The sequence below is a fragment of the Tauraco erythrolophus genome, chromosome 1 (assembly GCF_009769465.1).
Source record: "Tauraco erythrolophus isolate bTauEry1 chromosome 1, bTauEry1.pri, whole genome shotgun sequence".
In the NCBI taxonomy this organism is placed as follows: domain Eukaryota; kingdom Metazoa; phylum Chordata; class Aves; order Musophagiformes; family Musophagidae; genus Tauraco; species Tauraco erythrolophus.
In genome coordinates this window covers 11,186,246-11,210,456 of record NC_141465.1, presented here as the reverse complement: position 1 = coordinate 11,210,456, position 24,211 = coordinate 11,186,246, and the positions used below count along the sequence as shown (strand labels likewise).

Sequence of the window (24,211 nt, the reverse complement as noted above, 5' to 3'; positions counted from 1 at the left end):
TTTAAATTGATTTCAAATTAAGTTTCTGTTGCCACTAGAAAATACCCCAATAATCTGTCATGTAGGTGGAAAAACTAAGGAGGAGAATCATCAAAAATCTTCAAAAATAGCAAGTTTAATATTTTCACCAACCAAAGCAATTGCTTTCAAAAAAATAACCTAAATAATATTTAGCATGATTTAATTTGAAATGTTGGTGAGAGTATTTTTGCAGCGTATTTTTTCCTCCTGTTAAATTGACTACACTAAGCCCTCATAAATATGCTGAACTGTACTTGATCTAAAATTCTTTTGTTTTCCACAGCTGTGCTGCTGCAATTGATCTGGCGCAAGTTTCTCATACTTGTCTACTTTCCGATCTCTGCAGAGTTGTGGCTTGAGAGCTAGCTTGTTTCATACAGCTGCAAGGCATTTTATTTTTTCTAGTTATGATCATAAGTCTGTAATTTCTAAGGTTTGACTGAAGGATGCATTGACCATGAATGAAATGTCAGTCTAAATAATGAGGAGGCAAAATGACCCTTAGTTGAAACTTCACAATTCTACAATATCCCTGCTTAACTTGTTTGATCAGTTTTTACTGAATAAGACATTACAAATATGACTTTTTTTTTTCTTTGTGAAATTACATTAATAAAAAAAGCACTAGTGTCTTTTTTCTGGAAACTGGTTTATTTTCATTTTACTAAAGTTGTTATTTTTAACCATACTTCAATAATGAATTGTTGGACTCATGTTAACCAAGCATCTGATTTTTATTTTCCACTCAGCCACTATGTTGCTGACCCTACATGTTAAAACACTTATTCTTTTATTGTACTGCTGTAATTATGTCAGATTATTTTTAGCAGCTTTGATCAAATCGCTGTTTTATTATTGAAAAAATAAATGAAACTTTTATGTCGAATGTACAGAACCGTTCTTCCCCCAAGCTTAGAAATTTTCAAGTTAAATAGTGTTTATTTTATTCCTGTGAGTAGGTCTCATTTTGCTACATCAATAGAAAATTGGCTTCTTTGTCTCGAAAGTGCTTTATACCACTGTGGTGTTGTCTGTGAGAGAGTGTCTACTTTTGAGTATGCAACGAGACAGCCAATCTCCGGTATCTTTTGTATTCTAAAACTGTGTCGGGAATATCTAGTCGTTTTGAAGTAATTGAGGAAAAACTAGCACCGAAAGGTATTTCTCCTCTTGCTATGCCTTCTGTCTTTCTAAGAAACCGAAGGTGAAATCATAGTTCCATTAAAGGCAGTTGTGGCTTAGAGATCCTGGTTCCCTTGAAATCAGCCTTTGGCATGGCGCTCCTCCAGCAGCGTTAGAAGCGGCACTGCTGACGTGCAGGTTCTAGACATGTGAGAGTTGAATGTCTGGAGGACACAATGTGCCCTTAGCTCATGGCTCGACAGGCCAGTGAGTTTGGATGCTTCAGCTGTTCTGTGGTACCAGGCTCACCCTGTGACCAACAGAAAATTGTGTCCTCCTTTATGGCAGAAGGTGAACTGCTTTGTATATGCTTTGGTTTTAAGCAGAGCTTACTCAAGGGCAGTTGACAAGTGTTGACTTGAAATGTGGTCCGTATAGCTTAACACTTATTTTGCTGAGACAGAATTTGCTTGAGGCCTTACAAGTTTAAAGCTTTTGTCTGTGCTAGCAAGTAGTACTCTGCATAGGATGGAAGAGTTTATAGTAGGGACCTGATGTCTGTGCTGTACGTGTTATGGGGCAGCAGTTCAACTAGCCGTAGTCTTGTCCCAAGGATGTGTATAGTCTTTAGCAATTGGAACATAGTAGGGGCACACTTGGATTGTATCATGTATTTTAGTTTAATCTGAAAAGTATTCAAGTTGCGCACTCCTCCAGTGCAGATCAAAGCATGGTAAATGGGGAGATTAAAGGGATTCATTTCAAAAGCACAGTCCTAATCCAGACTGAAATACATGGACTGCAAGTTCGTCGTGTCTAAGTTCTGTGTATCTGTTTACCAGTAAATGATGGAAGGGGCGAACCTTTCCTTGAAGTGCTTCTAAATAAGTGTGAGATGTTGGTTTTGCTGGAGTTCTATTTGCAACTAAGCTGGACATTAAGTGACTCAACAAAAATGAATTCTCACATCTTTTCCTTCTGCCTTTGGCCCTTGGCGCTCAGTAGGATAAGAGATTGACATCTAGTCTTCTGTTCAACAAACCAGAAAGTATAAAGTCATCATTTACCATAATGTAATTCTGACTTTAAAATTTAAAATATTTCCACTTAAGGAGTAGGAAGGGGAATACATAAATACAGTGTGCTGGTCAGTTTTGTATTCCTTTGTGAACAAATCTTCTAAAGATGTAAAAGTAATGAAGTTCTGTAAAGTGTAATTATAGAAAATTTCACCAGCTTGATAAACAGATACCTAAGTGTTTCATGTCTTCGCTTATAATGACAAAGTTCTTCTGTTCAGTTACAAAAAACTGTAACATATTTGTTTGTTTATCTTACTAGCTGGTTTTGTGTAGAACAGTAGAGTTAGTCTTAGAACAATAGAGATTTAATAAAACAATTTGAGCTTGAAGAAATGTCAATAGTCATGGAGAAAATGAGGTAGACATCTAACAGAACAATGCAAAAAGTGTTTGGAGTCAAATACCATTACAACTGGAGTAAATTGGAAGAGTGGTACAATTTTTTAAAAAATAAAAAATCTGAAATATTAATAAAATATAATGTAAGTATAGGACAATTTTAGGACCCTAATGGAGAGTATGTTAGCTATATGTTAGTACTCTAACTCTTCTGCTTTACAGATCAAAAGCTCCTTTCAAATATTAATCACATAATAATATTTGCAACTGACAAATATTTTCCTTACTTTAAAGGTAGAGAAAGAGAGACTTTACTAGTGTGAATGACTTGTCTAAAGCTACACAGTATTCAGAAGCAGGAGACTTAGAACTTAGGTCTTTAATAATAGCTTTAAACCAGTAACAAGTTCTCAGCAGTGCCATGATGTCAGGAAATTGATTTTTGGCATATGTGTACACACTGGTGTCCTGTGAATAAAGGTGTAGCTTTGTTTATAACATAAGTTAGGTTCTTGTGTCTACTGAATAAGTAAGAAAAAAAAGCAGGGGCATGAACTAGATGATGGGAAAAAGCTTTTTTTTGTATTCCTTGAGTATACCAAATTTATTTAGTTTGTGAATTGTCAGTAAGTAAATCCTCCAGCTTTCCTGTCTGAGGACTGTTTTTGCCAGGAAGTTGGTAAGACTAGCTGTTGTAATGCTGCACTTAGTTCAGGTGATGATTAGGCTCTTGGTTTTACTCCGTAGATTTCCTTTAAAAAAAAAAAAACTTAATTCACAGTGTTCCAGGAATCAAAATCTCTCCTATAACCACCTTCAGACAAAGCCTTCAGAGAAGAGGATTTTTAGTTGTTTTTTCTCAGTAATAGCCTTTGAAGAGGGCTTCATACAATGCTACCAACCTGGTTTGATCTGTATTGGACATTCTGTATTAGTCAGTATTGGACGTTTCTGGTCTAGATATGAATATTTCCAATGTTGCTGTCTGCAGAAATCAGCAATTCAGTTTGTGATTATTCTCGAAAACCACAGGCTTATATATACTTATATATAAATAAATATCTCCAGAACATGCTGAATTGCCATGTAAGAATGATTGCACATCCACAGAAACATGAAAATTTATTCTTTGTGAGCCTAGCAACCATCTGCCTGAGAATGCCACAGAGTTCTCATTGTCCTGGTACATTTTTACCTTCTATTCTTGAAATGGTCATACAACAGCGACACAAACTTCTTGGCCATCTAAGAAAAGCAATTCCAGACTGCATTGCTGTGTGAAATTTTACTTACTCTACAGAAGATGGTTGAAAACTGCAGTATAGAGTTTACAGTTCAGTGCCATAAATCTTCTTTCCCCCTGTCTTTGCCTAGTATGCCTTTGCAGAAGAAGTTGGATTCCTATCTTTCATGAGCTGTTTTCTGAAGCCAAAAGTATATTACTGAATGAAGGAAAGAGGGTATGAAGAGTTAAAAGTATCGAGGGAGCTCTAGACTTTGAATATATTCAAACCAAAGCAGCACATCTGCCCCCTTCTTTCTCTGTTCTTTTTCTTTCTCCATTTATGTTTTCCTTTAGTGACTGGCTAGTACTCATGGTAGTTTGTTAGTTGCTTTTATTCACGAGTACCTGGATGTTCTTAAGTCATACGACATCATCTACAGTAAATAGTGAAAGACACTTTTTTTTTTTTCCTTTATGAAGAAGTGCACTGTGTGAGTCAGGTGCTGCTTGTGTTGAAAAAAATGAGGAGATAGGCCTGGCCTGTCATTTTGGCTCTTGCCCTTACGATAAAATCAAACTAATTAGACCACAGGAAGAGAAGTCCTCTTCTCATGTTTCCTTTTAGTCCTTATGAACTTCCCGAAATGATGTATGAAGTAGCATCTTGTAAATGTAGCATGTAGTTCAGCTCAGGGGCCATTAGCCATCCTTCCAAGCCACAAATCAAAATGTCTGTGGATGCATTGCACATCTTTATTCAAGGTCCTCCAGGTGTTGGCTTTTTTGTGGCAAAGAATAAAGGTGCTATTCACACCATAATGTAATATCCAGATGATTTTTGAAATTATACACTTATTTCTCTTCTTGTTCAGCTGGTTTAAGAATCAGACTTCTGTTTGTGGTTTTCATGTATGATCAAGCTGAAGTTAAATTAAGTCCTTAATGTAAGCTTTTGTATTTCAGCTGTTTTGTGAGTTTCTTATTTATCTTAATGTATTAAAGTAATTACTATAAACAGAGGGGTTCTATGTATAAAAAATAGACGATTGCTAGACTTATACCTAGCTAGTTAGTTATATTTTATGAAGGCTAAAAGATATGTTGAGCTTGTTAATATCTAACAAAATTACTTTCCCCAGACTGCTCACTCAAGTGAAAATTTTGCCCATCGTTTTGTTTACACTTGTATAACAGAAAACCAGATGGTGGGAGTATGTTTTTTATTTTAAAAGAAATCTCGTATCCAGCAGTATTCTCCACAATGGAACTTGTTACGTGTAAACGAAGATTGTAAAGTCTACGTCTTTGCTGGGCTTCCACTGCTTTCAAGAAGTGATATAAATCACAGTCTGGGAGGACAGTTAGACAATTATCGTTTGAAGTAAAAATAATTTGAAATACAGGCAAATTCTGGGAGTTCAGTAATGTTATGGCTAGAACAAGACTTCCCTGAAAAGGTGCATGGTCCACTGCGGTGCCTCACTGAGCCCTGCTCAATACTGTATCCACTGAATTAACTTTTGTTTAGCTCTTCCAACAAGCACAAACAGGTTAAGCCTTTTAAGTGTCTATTTATTATTCTGATTCTTTGCAATTCTCTGTTATGCTGTGCTTGCTTAACGTAGCTGTTTAATTCTGAGGTCAGCTGCCATTTACTTTATGCATTCTTGGTGACAAAAAAGCCAGTAACCTTACAAGTTTTAGTTTGACATGGTGTTTTTGTTACCTTATATGCAGCAGACATGTATTAAGCATGATTAGGCTGAGGAAGAGTATTTTCTGTATTATACTGAGGTCAATTATCTAACAGTTAAAGCAAAACTGGTCTTTTTCTCATCTCCTTAGGTGCCCTGTTCCTTCAGCAAATCCTCTGTCTGATAAATCAAGAGATCACACAGATGATGATGATGAATACAAAGTTCCTTCTTCACATGCTGTAATACTGAGCTCACAATCACCTCATAGTCATAATATAAAACCTCTTGCTCGGTAAGGTCCTTTAGCAACCTTGAAGGCAACTTATTTACAAAAACTCTACTACTCCCAATATTTAACTGGATTTAACATTTATAATGATGATTAAGCTTGCCTACCTTCTAAAATGTCCTGTCTTTTCAAGCTTGGATTACTTATGCCTCTCTTTCATTTTACCACCACCACAGTCATAAACCTGTGAAGTTCACTTTATTGTCTCTCTGTTGCGTCAGAATTGGGGTTTTTTTGCTTTTGAATACCATTTCTGCAGTTGATCCTTTTTTCCCTTGGATTGAGATTTTCAGAACTGACCAGGAGATTCAACCCCTATAACTCTTGCAAATTTACTTTTTAGGAGAATTGTGAGACTGAAATTCCCAAAGTCAGCTTAGAAAAACCTTATTTTCACATTTCATATAATTCGTTTTAAGAAGCAGCACACTACTGAAAAATACTTGAATTGGCAGCTGTATGTACATACTTTTATTCTCTTTTTGTCTCATGTGTACTGTCTTTTTGGCTTTTTGGGGCTGTTTCACAATATATTTTCTTTGTGCTTCTCAGGAAGAGAACCTTTTTAAAATTCAGATGGAATATATCGCTTTTACTTCAAACATGTTCTAAAATAATATCTCCAAACTGTCACAGTTCTGAATTATTAATTGATTATGGAAAGGAGATTTGGAGCCAAGGGACATGGCAACTGAAGGCTGTGTCATTCCTGGTGAACTTCTTGGTCTTTGACTCATAAAAAGAAATCTGAATGTCTGGAATTAAGAGAATAAGTCTTGAGAATTTGCCCTTCTTTTTCCCTACTGGTCTTGTAGGTCAGAAGTATGATACTAAAATCGAGCATTGATCTAAAAAGTTCAAACTCTTCTGCTATTAAAAAAATGCAGTGACATATTGCCATTTTTTCCTCTTTCTGTCAGAATGTGATGTCAGGGACCCACCATCAATAAAGCTTGACGTGTATCTCGTCCCAAAATGAGCCAATTATAGTTTTTAGACCTCTTTAATCAGACATTTAGAACAGGTGGAAAAAAGGTCATAGTCTGATCACTCCCTGATGCAGGTTAAAAATTCTGTCTTTATTAGAAATGCTGATCCAACCTTCACTGCGTAGATGTGAATATTACACAGTTGTATGAGCTTTATGGTCTTGAGTACTTCAATTCCTATCTACCCTATGAGAAAAAAAAAAAAAAAATCAATGATGAATAAAACTCTTAATATTGGCCAAGCAAAAAAAAAGGGAAGAAAAAAAAAAATTCCAAGGTCCTTATGCTTTTTACCTATGCCATTTATCTGAGTATCTTGTGCTTCTGCATAGGAATGTCTTTCTGTACCATGCAAAGTCGTCTAATAGAGGCTGAGTTGCTTGCATGACTAGAGTTACTCAGGATGTAACTTAGACAAGAAGTCATCTGCAACAGAAGAGAGCAGCATGTGGACAGATTATCTTGGTTTAGCAGCTTCTGAGGCCATGTCTAGGTTAGTAAGTAGTGCAGTACAATAGGAGTGGGTCTGTAGAGGGGACCGATTGACTCCAAGGACCCCACATCCACACTGTAGGTTTTGGGAACTTTTGGATTCAGACTAGGCCTACCATGGTCCTGTGGTGGGAAGTACCCTTTAGTAATTGCAGCATATTGGATGACCTTCTGCAGGACGTCTTCTGAGTTAACATCATCAAGAAGCAATTGAGTTTGCATGCTCTGAGACCTCTTTGGAATGCAAACTAAAGTGCTGTAAGTGGGGGGATGACTTGTGGAGATTTGTTTCAATTTATACTCCTGACCTGTACTAACATGCTAATGTCTAGATGCACCCTGAAAGATTCTTGAGAAAATAACCAGCTGGAAAACTGGAAACTTCTTATTTTTCGGTATCTTTCTTTTGCAGAAAAAAAAGTTGAGTGCCTTCAATTGGATGGTATAGGATTTCACCAGGCCATTAGAATTATTAATAAAGACTGTAGATAGCTGATTTCAAAGTTTTTTCTAGTTTTTAGTTTATATTTTAGCTAGCATACTTGGTCTTGTGCTTGTGGTGAATGTTTTGGAATTAATTTGCTACAGAGAAAATAACTCAGTTTGCTATTCAGATCGCTCTATGATTAAAACTACTGACACTTCTTATTATATATTCTGATAAGAATTTGAATTCTAAACAAGCCATTCTTCTAAGCATTAAAAAAAAAATAAAATCCTGTTGAGTATTTGTGCGTGAATATATATGATGTTCCATATACTTAAAATGTCTTCTTTTAGCTAATGTCACTGCTCAGATGTGAAAGCTGAGATAAAGCTTTCAAAAAAATCTTGATTCTGGTTGATGCTGTATTCTTTTCATGCACTTCTTTTAATCTCATAGGGAGGGGGGTGTCAATAAAAGCTTAATTTTTCAGTATTGTTTAACAATTTTTTTTTTTTTAGTTGTCATAAATCGTTAGCAACTTTCAGTTCTGTCCCCTTGTATCACCTTCTCTTATTGCTTCCCTATGTGTTGCTTCCTCAGTTCTTGGATAGTACTTAGAATTTTCAGTAAACTAAAGACCCTACAAAATTTCTTCTGGATGTTTTGTAATTTATGAACTATGTCATTCTTCTATCTTACCACCAAATTTGTATTGCCTCTAAGACTTTTTGCTCTTTTACCAGTAGATATGGCAATGCTGAAAATATTGCAAGAACAGTACAAAAATATAAATTCACTGTCTTATTTTCTGGCAGATTAGTTAATTGTCCGGTTTGTTACAGCTGATCATCTTTTCCCAGATATGAGGCAAGATCAGCAATAAGAAATAGAGGGAAAGAATTTCAGCGTTTACTAATTGAGCTACTATTAGAGGAATGATACATTATTACATTCACTATCTTTTCCTAATAAAGCTTTTTCCAAAAGAATAAGGACAGAAGGCTTGCTTGTTGGTACTCATTTGCTGCCCTTTTTTGCTGGTGTTTACTGTTGATGTAAACAGGTATTTCAGCACTATTTGCAAACTGAACACTTTACTGGCTTCATTATGACCTGAAGACTTCTGAAATTGTGCCACGTTAAGTTATGTTAGTGCCTGTGGCTGGTTAGATTATTGAAAATGCAGAATATATTCAAATTAAAGTAGAAAACATTCTTGGTTATTTAGTGTACATGCTGAGAAGTCAAAGGGAAGTGTTGCATCCACTGCATTTGAGATTGAACCAATCTAATTTCAGAGACAGAAGCAACACTTCCTCTCTCACTTCCCTGGGGAAATTAACTCATAACAAAATAGCTCTTACTTTTTTTGTTGTTGTTTGTTTTGGTTTTTAAGTCTTGTAATTATTCTTAGATTGATTTCCTCCCTCCGAGTTACAACTCTTGGGACCACAAACAGAATTTCGCTTCCTCTTTCCTGTTAATATATTTTAAATGATTCCAGACCTTTATTCATCCCCCCTTTCCATATGGCCAAAGCTGATAGGTTTATTAATGTCCATACTATTGGTAGAAACCCAAGATCTGAAATTTTAGCTCTATATAGCTCTAGCATATTTGCCAGTATTTTGCAATAATGGTGCATAGTAAGTTGGGGTTTTTATTTTTAAGCTAGAATTGTTTAGTACAGTGGCTTTTTTCCAAAGAAACTCTCCAGTTCTTTCCGAATATGCAGGGTCTATAGTTTCAATGACCGGAGTAATTTCCCAGTTTTTCCACATTTATTTAAACAGTGTTTAGTATTATGAAAAGGCTTTTGTTCTATGTTATTCCCTGCAGTATTCGAACAGAGTCATCTTACAAAAGTAATCTCCGTTATTTTTCTGAAAAGATTATAGGCAACTTTGTACTGTTTGGTTTAGATGATGTTCATATTTAATTTGATTCTGGTTTAGAGGTGTGATATGTTTTCATTTTAAAAAATTAGTAAACTGTGGTAGAAATATCAGTGAGACTCAGCTTTTTGATGCAGAAAGGAAAAGGCACCTGCAAAACTGCTTTGGCTAGTTCAGTTTTTGTTTGTTATTTTTAGTGTTTGGCTAAGAGTTTAGTTGAGATTTGTTATTGCTAGTGGTGTGTTGTGGTGGTGTTTAGTTTTTTTGTTGTTGTTTTGTTTTATTTTAATGGCTTTTCTGTATACTTCAGCATAGATTATTACCCAAATCCACATTTTCCTTTATCATATTTCTGCTAGGGAAAATTCAACAGCTGGGAAGGTGAAACAGGATTGAGTCTGTGACTTAACTGTGTCAATAAACTAATGACCTGAGCTCTGAAGTGAGGACTATGTTTAGTGTTAGTTCTCTGTCTTGTATTGCGACCTTGAGTAAGTTATTTAAGTCATGTAAGTATCTCACCAAGAAAGAAGTATAATCCTTCAAAGGAATTTTATTGATGGTTAGCCAGTATCTGCTCTCAATATAAAAAAAAATAAAGTTTAAAATTGGTGCAGCTTATCTTCTCTCATTTGTTTCCATATAACGGACTACCTGCTCAGGTACTTGGTCATTCTGGGAATTAATATTTGGAGAACTGGCTGATTGCTTCCTGTTTTTAATGTCTGTCTTCAGGGTGTGTGAGAATGGTCAATGTGTTGGAGTAACGAATGGAACACACAGTACTACATCTGAGATGAAGAAATCGAAACATCCAGAATTAGGTATGTTTTTATTTTTCCCTATTTAGCAAGAAAATTTACTCTCTGCTGTTCTAGGGGTGCAGCAAGAAAACATTCACTTCTTGTGATTGTGTCATTCAGGAGATGCCTGTGACGCACCTACTGTTCCGGTACCTTTGCCACCTGCACGACCTCCTACCAGAGACAACCCAAAACACAGCTCTTTGCTCAACAGGACACCCTCCGATTATGATCTTCTGGTGCCCCCTTTAGGTTGCAGACTTTTTGCTGGTTACATTTAATGGTTAACATTGCCTAGTTGAACCAAATGCCATGTTTATTAAAAAGCAACCGATGTTGAGTGTGTTAAGAGTACCAAACAAGCTATGGGCTAAATATTACAGCTGTAAGTCAATATTTGTGTCAATCATCGATACTTGGCATCTGTCTGAAAGCCCTCATGCAAGACAGATGAAAAGGCATAATAAATCTGTATTCAAGCTATAAAGAAAAGCAAAACCATTTTCACTGAAATAAATTATATTTTTTTGTCCCTTAATATGAACTTTGAATATTGCAATTTAATGCAAGAGTGGAGGGTTTTTCCTATTGGAGCTTAAATAATTCCATTTCTTTTATCAAATACAAAGAAGAATGCCAAAGGGATGGTATTTAAGTCAAAGAAAAGTAAATTAAATTACTACGTTTATTTCTGGTGGTTTTCCACTATCAAGGGACAGTTCAAAACTAATCACTGCCTACAGTCACCAAGAGCTGTCTCTTCCAACCCTGATTTTGTTACGTTTTTCTACACAAAAGTCAGTGAGCTCCACGTATACACTGAGGTTGTGCTTGACCACCACCCACACCTTCATTGACAGTCGCATGATTATTAAACTGTAGTGTGGGTGTTGTTGTCCCATTTTCTGGTTCTATAAAACCTTTTGGGCGTTTTCTGTGTTCCTGCACTATGCTGTCTCTGGTCACTGAAGTGTTCCTAAGTTGTGAGAATACATAGAATCGAAGGCAGAAGAACACATAAAAATCACACTGCTTGGTAACTGTAGTCCTGTCTGCGCCACCTTTGTGTAAGGGGTACATTCTTTTGCCAAGCCCTGGAAAATTCAGTTTATATCTGAGGTCAGAGCTTTAGAAACAGCAGGGTAGAGATAATACATGGTATGAACTTAGCAGATGCAATGTAGTCAGCATTGCTGTTTGAATATAAATATTTTTGCTTAGCCACTGAAACATAGTTGTTATTCTGCAATTATATTCACTCTTTGCATTGAGCTGCTAAAAGAAATCTCTCCCCTCATCCCAGAAAGAAATGGAGCACTGTGAAAGGTCAGTTTTGGAAGAGGATTGTGCATAGTAAGAGTCAGGTTTACAATTTCATTACTGAAGTCGCTGAACTGCTCAATGAACCTGAGAAGTAATGGCCTCAGCAGCCAGAGAAAAATAAATTTGAAGCGTCACTCTTTATTCTACAGTTCTTAATAAAGTCTTACTCATCTAATTCTTTTCTAAAATGCAGGTGAAGAGGCGTTTGATAGCTCACCCCCTTCGCTACCACCACCACCACCACCTGCTCGGCACAGCATGATTGAGCACACCAAGCCTACTGGCTCAGGAAGCCGACCTCCTTCAGGACATGAACTGTTCCTTCATTCTGGTAGGAATACAAAGGAAAGAACAAATTTTATTTAATTTTACTTTACTTTAGAAGCTTATCTGTTCTCATCAGGCTTCAGAAGTCTGTTTTGTCTATACTTCATTATACAAAATATTTAAAAATAGGGTTTTTTTAATGGTGGAGATGAAACAACTCAGAATATAAAAAGACTTAACTTTTAATTATAACAAAGTAATGAAATAAGATTGATATTTCCATACCAGACTAGATGTTTTGGTAAATTGTACTTTTCTAGTAGGAGTTGTTACTTGTGAAGTGCCAAATTTTGTGTTGTAATCTGTAGTACTAGTTTGTATCCTTTTGTCAACTCCGTTGTTTTCTATAGTAAAACATAATTTATGAGGTTTACTTTCAAGTTGGAACTTGGGGAAAAAGCTAGAAAATAAGGGAAAAGAACATCCTGCTTTATTAGAACTGTTGTAAAATTTTGCCGCAAAACTGTCTTAATTGTGAACACAGTTGCAGGTGCCTGTGGTTCATAACCTTTTTGATAAGTCAATTTTTCACCCCTCTCTCCCCATGAACCACTGTGACACTCTTTCCATCCGATAATTTGGTTGTAAAAAGTATAAAAGCTACGTTCACAGTTCACGAATTTTGCCTTTGAGTGGTCAATTGTCGGGTTAATTAAGTTGAATACATTTGCTGCTGATGGTACAGGTTACAACAGGATTTTGCGGGTGATAGTGCATACCTGTGAAGTGACTTTTTTCCCTCTGTGAAACCTTACAAAGGATGTTGGTGTCTTAAGTTTACCTGTCCCAGGAATATTTTTAGTGATTATCTACCTGGTGGTGCAGTTAGATGTCTTCCTCCTCCGATCTGTTTTTCTTGGAAGGTGTATGGAGAGGGATGAATGAAACGTTTTGACGATAGTTTCACATGAACACCAGAACGAGGATGACAAGCAGTCATGTGCAACTCCATAATAGCCTGACAGGTTGTTGGGCCTTTGGCTGACCTCTCCGGATGAGGTCCTCACAGGCTGAAAGAGTTGGGGCTGTTCAACCTGGAGAAGACGAGGCTCCGGGGTGACCTTATAGCGGTCTTCCAGTACCTCAAGGGGGCCTACAAGAAAGATGGGGAGAGGCTGTTCAGGAGGGCCTGTTGTGATAGGACAAGGGGTAATGGTTTTAAAATAGAGGGAAGTAGATTCAGATTGGATATTAGGAAAAAATTTTTTACCATGAGAGTTGTAGAACACTGGAACAGGTTGCCCAGAGAGGTGGTGGATGCTCCATCCCTGGAGACGTTCAAGGCCAGGTTGGACGAGGCCCTGAGCAACCTGATCTAGTTGGAGATATCCCTGTTCCTTGCAGGGGGGTTGGACTAGATGACCTTTGAAGGTCCCTTCCAGCCCTAATGATTCTATGATTCTATGATTCTATGATACTAGTTGTGGGATGAAAGCCAGCTAGTTTAGGTTGAACTGGAATGACCTTTTATTATTCAGTCTGGTCTGAATGGGTGCCTCAGTTGTATCATCTGATGCAGAAACGCACGCTGCACCATTCAGTTCTAATGGGAATAGAAAGGAAAAATAGAATCCCTCACACACAGGTGCACACAAGCTCCGTCCATCTGTGTGCAGGTCCCAGAAACGTGCAGAGTTTTAAGTTATTGTTGTTTCCAAATAATCTAAGAAACATCGCTGATAGCGTTAAAAAAACTTTAATAGCTTTTACTTACAAGTCTGGAAAATGTATCTACAGCCATGTATTGTCCTTCATATTTGCATAGTGAATACAATCTTATAGCAGCGGTTTTCATTAATCTTAAAAGGGTATATATCTACTTAGGCATGCATGGTTGTATAAATTGGTCTTTTTTTATTCATATGGTATTTCTAAAGCCATATTACTCACTTTGCATCTTGTCAAATAAACTGCTGTAGATGATTTATGATGAGTTTTTGATGATTGGTTTCTGTACAAGTCTTGGGGGTGATTTCTCAGATATCTATCAGAGCCTGTCGGATTAGAAAAATAATCTCATCATCAACAACAGCAAAAAGCTGCACTCAAATGCAAACACTTCTATGAGTCCAGAGCAGAAGCCAGGTCCAGGACGATGTTAACACTTGCTTAGTGGCATCCCCAATAGCCTGGAAAAAAAAAAAAAAAAAAAAGGAGGACACAGTATGCCAGGACTATATATTTTTCTTATTTTTTACATTCTGTTCCTGTAATATGCAGAGAGAACTGAAAAGCATAGTCACAGCCTTTACCAGCCCCTGTAGTGTTTACTCGTAGCTGGGACTGTGTGAAATCTGCCCTGCGGTCGTTGTGAACTGCAAAGTGTAGAAATGTTACCAAGCTCTAACCAAACTGAATAGCTGGGATATTTCTAATTGTGCTGCTTCGGGCTTTGCAACCTCTTCCATGTTTTGCCAGCCACAATCCTAGCAGTGTCAGGATTGGGTAATTGAAAGGTACCTCATGGATGTAAACAGAAGAGCCACGGTCAGTGCAGGACAGACCACCTTGGAGCTGTGCTCTTGTTTTTGTCACTTCAAGACATGGTTACGGGTCTGCTATGCAAGTGTGGTATTTGGATGTATTGAGGCGTATGCAAGTGCTATGGGGGAACACCTCTGTTTGGATTCATGGCTCCTCAGTCTGAAGGGAGGCTGTTTTAAGCTTAGGTTCTATGCATCAGCCCTCCTCCCCCAAATAATTATTCTGATTATTCTAAGACACCTTTTTTGTTCTGTTATTACAGATCCCCATTTTGATCCCATAACTGGTCATGTTCCTTTGCCACCTGCTCGTAGAGTAACTGGAGAAAACGTCAAAACAAACAGGACATCTCAAGACTATGATCAACTTCCTCCCTCTACAGGTAAGGTAGAAAACTGTTTTTATAGAAAATGACAACTTTAAAATGGTTTTCATCTGTAAATTCCAATAAGGTTTTTGTCATTCCGGGCAGCAAATGGCAATGGTAATACTGCTTTACAAAAATACAAAATCGTCGGAGGATAATAGAGATTGAAGTTCAGCAATAAAGGTAGAAGTGGCTACCTGTTGTCTGTAGGTGTAGATATTACAGCATCAGTTTCACCAGCTGCCAAACTGAATGTTTATGTGAATTTTAGTGTTCCTTACTTTTTGAGAAGGGCAGAGATTTTTCTGCCACCTTTAAAGCTGACAAGAGATCAGAAGTTCTTCAGGGACGACACACATATCACTTCCATCTTTGTTTCATTGCTCCTGAAAAAAAAAAAAACACATAGCTTCACTCTCTAAAATATTATTTTCCGATTTTTTTTTTTTTTTAATGTTTGCCTGAAGTTCTAAGAAAATTTAAAAATATTTTTTAGTAAGAAAACAAGAACCAAACCAAATTAAAATTCGGTGTTCTATTTGCAACAGCACAGGTCCAGTAGAAGCAATTCCTTTGCTATAGAAATTTGCTTATGATTTTCAGGCAATATGAATAGTATTTAAAGTAAAGCTACTCAGATTAATTAAAATAAATATAAAATATAAAGTATTACCTGTATTTCAAAGTATTTTCACCAATTCGTAGACAATTTTTTTTTCTTTAGATGTGCATGGTGTATGAGGAAGGAGGAGGATTGTCTCACCTGTATCTATTTTGCTGTGTGGGGAGACCACACAAAGAAATAGCCAAGTGATGATTTGAAGCATTATGCATTCTCCAGATAAGAGTGAATTGTGTATGAAAACTCTTTTCCAATGCATAAAGAAATGAAGGGACTTACTTCTCTAGTCTTTCAATTGTAATGATCATCAGCGCTTCATTGCAACAATCACAAGTGGAAAAATGATACCTTTTTAAAATTTTAATTATATCTCTCCTTCTTAGGGATACATAGTCCATCTCTACTGTGGTATAAGAATGAAAGAATATATTTTTCCGACTTAAAGTACAGGGAAAATTAAGTAATCCTGAAGAGTGCTACAGAATTTTTCATGAATAGCACGTTTGAGAATGAGTGTGATGCCTTTGGTAAATAGTAGCACTTTTGGGGGGATACCTCTACTAATATAACAGTGTTTCTGCCTTTTTTTTCCCCCCCATTGTTAGGAAAGGCCATTGTTTTATAATGCATGTTTTATCTGTGACACTGTGGGATCTATTTGACTTACAATATTAACTTGATTTAATTAGGTCATTTAGAATTCTTTTATAATACAAATTATGACAATGAAATAACTACCTTTTAAAGCTACAGAGTTTTTGTGCAATTCTGTGTTAGAACAATTTTTAGTTTTCCTAAATTACTGCAAGATGTTTGCTACATAACATCTTAGAGCTTTCTGATGTCAGTAAATACTCTTCTATCTGTATGTTTCCCTGAGCCATCTTTTAAAGCACCCACATGTGTGGACCATTGCTATAAATATCATTCTAAATCAGCATGATAATCAATTTAATTTCAATTAAATGAAAACTATGTGAGAGCTCATGTCATACTGTTACTTGGAAAGTTGTTTTTACAGTGGCAGCTATTCCATAGAACAGAACTGATGAGCTTCAGGATGAACTGATTCACCTTCATCTATGATTTAAAAAGACAATGTAGAGATGTAGTTCTGTTCAGAACTCTTTTTTTTTTTTTTGCATTTATTCTGAACTAATCAGTTCACTTAGGAAATTCTTCATTTCAGCCCTTTTGTATGGTGGTTCTTTGAACTAGCTGGAAAGGAAAGGTAGTTCACTCTAAAATCTAATTACAATTTAGCCACTGGCTCCCTAGAGTAGCATGGGGAGTCCTTTAACTTTCTGTGCTTTGGTCTGACTGTTTTTAAGATTGCTGTCATGATATTTAACTGAATCTTTAACATGTAATGATAAATTTATTCTAATTCATCCATGTATTCAGTATTGAACACTTAAGGAATAGTTCTCAACTATGCATCTAACTATCCCAAAGGCATAGTTTGCCGAACTTCTTACATACAACTGTTTAAAATTATTACAATAAAAGCAAGAGAAGGCAATATTGCTAATAGTTAACGTATTTTGCCAATGATACCTGAGAAAGGTAGAAGAAAATTAGGCCTCTAATATAGGTGCCTGGTATATTTTACTGAATTTAGCTATTCTGTAAGAAATTAATTCAAATGGCTGGTTAAGTATATTTTTCTGCTATCTATTCGCTCACCTGGCCTTATTAAAGCTCTTGCATGCAAATTTAAATTCCTTTACAGGAAAATGCTGGGGAGAGGGTGCCACATACTATTTTAGGGTGGATTTCAATTAACCCTGAGGGGACTAATCTGCTGCAGTAGTGCAAGATACAAAGATCATATCTAAGATCTTGATGGACCAATCCGTGCAGCTACTCCTTTCTCACTTTCTTCGTGCTCTGTCAGTTCCTTCATAAAGATGTCTCCTGGGTACGCTTTGTTCCCGTACCCGGGTTAGATTAGATGTGGCTTCTTGCCTCTGCTCCACGGAGGGCCTTGCACAACAGGTCTTCGTCACCTGGTTCTCCGATGCTCCTCAGTCTGTCAGTGGAAGACCATGGAATATACAGAAGCAGCGAGGAAAGAAAAGAGAAGAGCCGTTTCACAGCAGAGAGGAATGGACAGTTGGCATCGTTACAAATATCCTCCTCCCACTGTGCTACAGAGCTCTTGCCTTAGAACTTTTTCATGCTTTTGAAACAATAAATGAGCCCGTCTCTGCCTGTATACTAACCCGTTGCCGAAGGGTTAAATCTAGTGCTGAATTACAGAAACGTGAGGGATGGAGGAAGCTCCTTGCTGTAGCAGCTATTAATTGAATTACACAATTTGAAAGTCTATTTGAAGTTTCAGTTAGGCATCCATGGTGGCTGAAACATCAGAGAGGCTGGGAGGTTGGGAAGGAAAGTCCTGCTTAAATACCTCTATCTCGGTGTCCAGATGGACGTGCAGCTTAGGCTTAGCATCTTTAAGCTCAGGATCCAATGTGATACCCAGCTTGAGCTAAAATTTCATGTGGATGTGAAGATATTGAAAGAGATGTCAGTGCTTAAAAAAATAATAATGGGAATTGAGTTAGAGAGAGAGGGATGACGATCTTAAAGTATCTGTGCTATAGAGAGATGTCACTGTGAATGAAATGCCTATGCTGCAAATCTGCTGACAGAATTAAAAATGACCTTTCTAAATGATGTGATTGCTTAAGAAAGTTTGTTTGGAAGCTTCAGCAAAGTGAAGGTTTTATACAAGGAATAACTTCAGTTTTTTAGCCTGTATTTGACTGAGTAGAGAAAAAAATATCTCAGGTAACACGCACACAGAAGGATCAGATCTGTGCCTAAGGAATTTCTTCTGTATTTCAAGCCCAGAGGAAAATGTAAAGTTTACAAATTAGTTTTGTTTCATCCTGTATTGAAATTAAGTCCATAACTAAATATGCACTTTGGAATGTTTATGAAAGAAAACTGATCGTTTTTAACACGTTATACCATTATTTTAAATATAAAGCATATTCTTCTGTTACAATCTTGAGTTCTTTAAAATAAGTTAAATAAGAAATTTGGACTTGTTTCTGATTTTTTTTTTTAGCTATGAACCACATTTCCTGAGCTATAGTTAATTTCTAGAAGTGTGTTTCATGGCTCTTCCACACGTTAATAGCAGATTTACATCTGCTTCAGGTGTGTTTGCTAGAATGTTGTAGCATTTATATAGTTCTTTTCATCTTCAGAGAGGAAAAAAAAATCATAACAAATATGAAATAGCCCTTACAATCTGTACATTGTGTCATAACTATTTGCAAGGAAAATAGGCAATGAAATTAGAACAAAATTAATCTTAGCCCCTTACTGTAAATTTTTAATCAAATTCCTCTTACCCACTTGTTATACGAATATCACCGTCTTGCTAAAAGTATAATTTGCTTATTTTATTTGAATTAAGAAATGGAATTAAAATTTATAGCAACACTCTCATCTGAATGCATGGAAACTAAGTTGAGAGAAAAACATAACGTTGAATGTATATTGAAAAGTGAACATCGGACTTTCACTTATGTGAACTATTTTCATTCATCTGAAGTGTTCAATGCACTCAGCTGAGTTACAGTTCTCTCTACCCAGTGTTACGATCAGGTAGCATGTGGTAACAGTACTACTAGAAATACAACATTATTTCATCACTAAAAAACTGCCTCTGAAGTGCTTAACGCTGCAAAATGCTGTTGCTATTGGTGTAAGCAAACAGGAGGTATCACAGACAGAAGTTCCTCTAATTTATCTATCAAAGTCACTGTTGATAGAACTTTTTAGAACCCTTTCTGAAGGATTAAAGACTTTAAAAAAAAAAAAAAAAAAAAAGACTTTGCTCTTGGAAATGTTTCCTGCTCTCTGCCTGCTTGCATTTAAGCTTCTTATTGTGGAATCAGTGAGAATAAAAAGGGTTCAGTAAAGTACCAAGTTTACTTGAGCACGAAACTCTTGACTCTGAGAAGATTAGCAAGTTTGAATATTAGCTTTTTTCATCAGCACATCATGATTCTTAGCACCAGCGTTAACTGTGAAGTAACCTTTCCATAGAAGAGAAGCAAAGGGGAGATATTTCCGAAGGGGGACTGGAGAGGAAGGATCGTGTTCTGTTCTCACCACTGAAAATAATTAGACTAGAGGGTTTTTCTGAGAAACCGGTTATTTCTGTATTTATGCATAGCTGCTGTGCATGAAATGAATTGCCGTTGACTGAACAGAATCTGCAAGATGTACCAATAAGTGAAGAATTTTTCTCCCTCAGGCATGTTTGGCTGGATTCCTCTTCTGCACAACGTATGGTCCTGAATAAAACTGTGATAATTTTTTTTTTTTTAAACCAAATAAAAAGTTCTCAAACTGTGGGTTGATACTGGAGAGCCTTTTAAATTTTGACTGGCTATTTTCACCATCTTTGCTTTTTCATCATACTTTCTTTTTATTCCTACTTTGGATAATTCAGATTGTAACTGGCATGTTCCTATCATATTATTAAAATAGTATTTCACTGCATTTTTTCCATTTGGATGTTCTAGAGGAATTCAGCTTCTGTCTGAATTTTAAAATGAGATATATCAGTGAATTAAAATACCTCTTCATGTTTCTTTAGAATTTTACTTTTTGAACTGCTTCATGAGACTTGACCAATTTACAATCATTTCTGTCTCCTTTATTTCAAACAGATGGTTCACAAGCACCAGCCAGGCCCCCTAAACCACTTCCTCGGAGGACTGCACCAGAAATACACCACAGGAAAGCGTACAGCTCTGACAGTTCTACAGAAAACGTGGATGCAAAAATTGCAAAACTTATGGGAGAGGGCTATTCCTTTGAAGAAGTCAAGAGGGCACTTGAAATTGCCCAGAATAATGTTGATGTGGCCCGTAGTATTCTAAGAGAGTTTGTCTGTTTTCCTCCACCAGTCTCCCCACGTCTCAATCTATAGCAGCGTCAAGATATTCTTGGAGCATGTGAATTCTACGTATACACATGTGGATTGGGGAATGAGAGAAAGAAGAGAATGGAATATTTTTCTTTCATCCTTAGTAGAAGGGTGTTTGTTTCCAGCCGTTTATCAAAGGCTCATGGCTGCTCTGATCAAGACTTATAAATATGCTGAGGCTTATGTATTTTTGCTAGCCATACTTTTTTAAATCAGGGTTGAACTGACAAAATAATTTAAAGAAGTTTACTTCCCTAGAACTTTTAATCTGTGAAATGCTTTTTCTGGTTTACAAGTTGACAAGTTACAGTTTTCTAGTTGATGCCTGTACTATGTTCCTGTTCATATTCCCTTGTACTTGGGGTCAGTTCTGCTGTAGCATTCCCAACAGGTTCTATGCTGACCACCCCATCAACTAAATCATCACTTTCCAGAAGTTCTGTGTTTGGTTTGGTTTTTTTTTTTCCTCTTACAAGATGCTTTAATTGTTTTTTGCATTTCAGCTCATCAAATGCAAAAAAGTATGTGGCCTTCACTACTGATTTTTTTTTTCTTCTAAGATTCCTTTGCTTTTGAGAGGAAATATCTGAATGTAAAATGCATTATTTTGTCTATGAACTGCCTTTTTGAAGGTATTTTGACAGTAATGTTGGGCAGCTTTCTGTTTAACATGAATTCCATTACCTGTAGTGCTCAAGGTCTTTTGCACACAGTTTCCACAAAAAAATCCCAACCAACAAATAAAACACTTCATCCAGCAGTGATACTGAGTTCTGACATGTAAAAGCTCTTTCAAATTTGAGTATTTGATTGCGAATGTTCAAAAAAGCCAAATGCACATGATAATACTGTGTTTTGGTTACACACTAATGGCACCAATTCTCGATGACCTGTGTAAACTGAGGCATGCCAGACTAGAAGGAATCTTTTTGAATCGTATTAATTGTATTCAGGTAAATTCCAGTTCTACCTTCTGTAAAGTAGCATGCAGTTAATTTTTTGTTTCAGTGATTATCCTGTGGTTCATTGTGGCTTGGATCAGTTTGTATTAACATGGAAACTTTAAATTTTTGATGCACTGTTGATTCCTAATGCTACTGTAGCAATATTTTTTGCAAAGTTCTTAAGTAACTTCCTTCTCTGTACACTTTATTATTCTCAAATACGTGTTTAATACCCAAATTCATTCACTCATTTTCCAGCTACTTCATTGGAAATACGTTTTTGCTTTATGTGGCTAGTGATACGCCATGCTTTGACGTTTTATTTTTGAGCCCAAATTGATGCACGACAAATTAAAAATCTTCCCAATTTTAGAAAAGAGAGAGAGAAGACAGCTCTGTTCTTAGTATACTCAAAGTTAAGAGTCCAAATATTTCCAGAATAATTCTCAAGATTGCTGCTTTCTTGTTTTTTTTAGGAAACTTTGAAATCTTCTTTTCTTTTATTACTATTGAAAAGATAAAACTATGTGGTAGTTAGAATATTTTTCACATTTTGAGATGTGACCAGTATATGAGAATTTTCACAGTGTGATGAGCTGGGTGTGAGGTATATATTTATTGTTTCCTTTCAGCTGTCAGTGTTTGCCTTCACTCAGAGCAAGTGGTAAGAGTTACATCACTTAGAGGATCAGATTTCAGCAGCCAATGCATTTGTTTTGAAGATTTTTTTTTTTTTTATTAAATACAGCAAATGGCTGAATTGCAGGATGCAAAATAACTGGAAACACCTGGTGGAAATTACTGTGATATCTCAAAGTCCATCGTTTCATCAAAGAACTTATTCTTAAAACTAATTGAAAAAATTATTTTGTAGCATCAGAAAGCATAGGATGGATATCATTAATCTGCTTCAGTAATAAAAGATGATCAGGAGAATTCAGGGTATAAAGAAGAGCTTCTGTTCCACATTGATTTAAGCAAATTATTCTGAGTTTGTCCTAGAAAAGAGCATTTTCAGCTTCCTTTGAATGTTCATTCCTTGAATACAGCTTATGAAAAGTTTTGGTTGAAGTTATATTCTGTGCTTTTAGTTCAGTTGAATCTCTCCTCTGTTTTAGGGGGAAGTTTTGTGTAGTCTTGAAGCCTCTTGTTCATTGGGTTTGTTTACAACATCACTCCAGCATTTAAGCGAACTATAAATTCAAAATGATTCATACTATTAAATTAAACACTGTGTTTATACTGGAATTAAATGAGGTTCTAGCATAACTGCGAGCATAGCAATGACAGTGAAAAAAGAATACTTTGCAAGGATGACCAGACAACCTACAGACTGAGTTTTGAAATTTTGAGTTGTAATGGAGAATTCATTTTCTCATTTTTGTGCAGCAGCTTAGTATGAATGTCAGCCTTATGTTTCAATTAAAGGCTTGAACTCCAATGTGATTGATGAAGAGTTTTAAATTTTTCCCTTTCCTTTCTGGTTGTGACCACCAGTGACGTTTTTTTTTTTTTTGTTGTTAGTATGTTTTAAAAAAAGCTTGATGAGCAATATTCTGAGTGGTAACTTGAAAAGAGTTCCATTAATCTTTAAATGAGTGTGCTAATAACACTTTAAATAGTGGAACGTGAAGACACTGTCAAACCAGTTTTGGTTAATAGCTTAAAAGTCAAACAGAGCGAAATTGCTTTGCTAGAGGTTGATGTTTACTATGCAGGAATTAATAGGCTTAAAAGAAATTAATCTGGCTACAGTCTAGTTCGCTAAACACATAGTTCTCTAAACATATTTTAACCTTTGAAAGACTGAAGAGTTTGAGCCTGGCAGTGTGTTTTGCGCATATATAACTTTAAGGAAGTCTGACTTCAGTGAGAATACTTGAATGAACAAAGTTGTTTAAACTCAGAAATGTGTGCTGTCATATTTCTTCCAATTAAATGTGATTGTAGGCTTTAGAGCATCAATCTGGTATTTGTTGGCCTCACCTTTTATCTCCTTTTGGCTAAATTACTGCATTTTAAGCTAATTGGCTGAATCAAAAGTTGAGCAAAGAAAGGGGACATCAGCAGCATGGATCTCTTCCAAAGACAATGAGTAGAAAAAAAATAGAAATTGTGAATTTAATATGATTAGGTGTGTTAATGGCTTGGCTAGAACCCTAAAATGGCAACTGGTAAAATTTGTTATTGTTCAGTATCTCAAGAGTGCGGCTGGCACAGTTTTTTCATAATGTGAATTTAGAAAGTTTTGTACCAGAATCATTTCTTCTGTTATATTTCTCTCATTTTCAGCTTGAAGCTTTACTTTGCACTGATGACTCTGACCTGAAAGCATTTAAAGTTGTGTCTTAAAGCTTGACAAATTTTGAAGCGAATGAACACCGTATTCTAAGCAAATTCAGGTACTACCTGTTGACCTGGAATTCAGCGCTTTTAGGAATGACTTCTTGAAAAAAGGACTTCAGTAGTTTCCATTTTGAAAATTTTCTTTCAAATAACTATTTTATCTGAAAATGCCTTTTATAAACTTGTCTAACATGTGGCAAACTTAGTGATGTGTTCAATTAATTTATATTTTATTCAACATTCTTTTTAAATTTTGGTTATGATGTAAGCTCAAGTTCTTTATCTGTTCTTGTAAGGTATTTTATAAAATTAATGTTAACAGAATGTTGGGTTGGTCCGTGATTTTTCAAGACTCTATTTCTTATTGAATATTATCATGTTTCCTGTGCTGCTTTAGAAACATTGCCTATCCTATGCAGGGGTCTATTAGAAGCCATTGTTTTGTGCACCACAGAAATGA

At 36.1% G+C, this 24,211-nt stretch overlaps 1 protein-coding gene across 8 annotated transcripts in view; it reads left to right on the top strand.

Moving 5' to 3' along the window:
• The window catches only part of CBLB (Cbl proto-oncogene B), a 134,104-nt gene extending 113,640 nt beyond the window's left edge, over positions 1-20,464 (top strand). For 2 of the 8 annotated variants that reach the window (XM_086625560.1, XM_086626057.1), the window contains exons 14-19: positions 5,635-5,778; positions 10,314-10,402; positions 10,502-10,633; positions 11,898-12,035; positions 14,778-14,897; positions 20,202-20,464. In XM_086625560.1, the coding sequence (XP_086481686.1) occupies positions 5,635-5,778; positions 10,314-10,402; positions 10,502-10,633; positions 11,898-12,035; positions 14,778-14,897; positions 20,202-20,464 (886 nt within the window). Of the gene's footprint in view, positions 1-5,634; positions 5,779-10,313; positions 10,414-10,497; positions 10,634-11,696; positions 11,708-11,897; positions 12,036-14,777; positions 14,898-20,201 lie in introns of all 8 variants that reach the window. The other 6 variants (XM_086625984.1, XM_086625758.1, XM_086625831.1 and 3 more) reach the window with 4 other exon arrangements.
• The last annotated feature ends 3,747 nt before the right edge of the window (positions 20,465-24,211 follow it).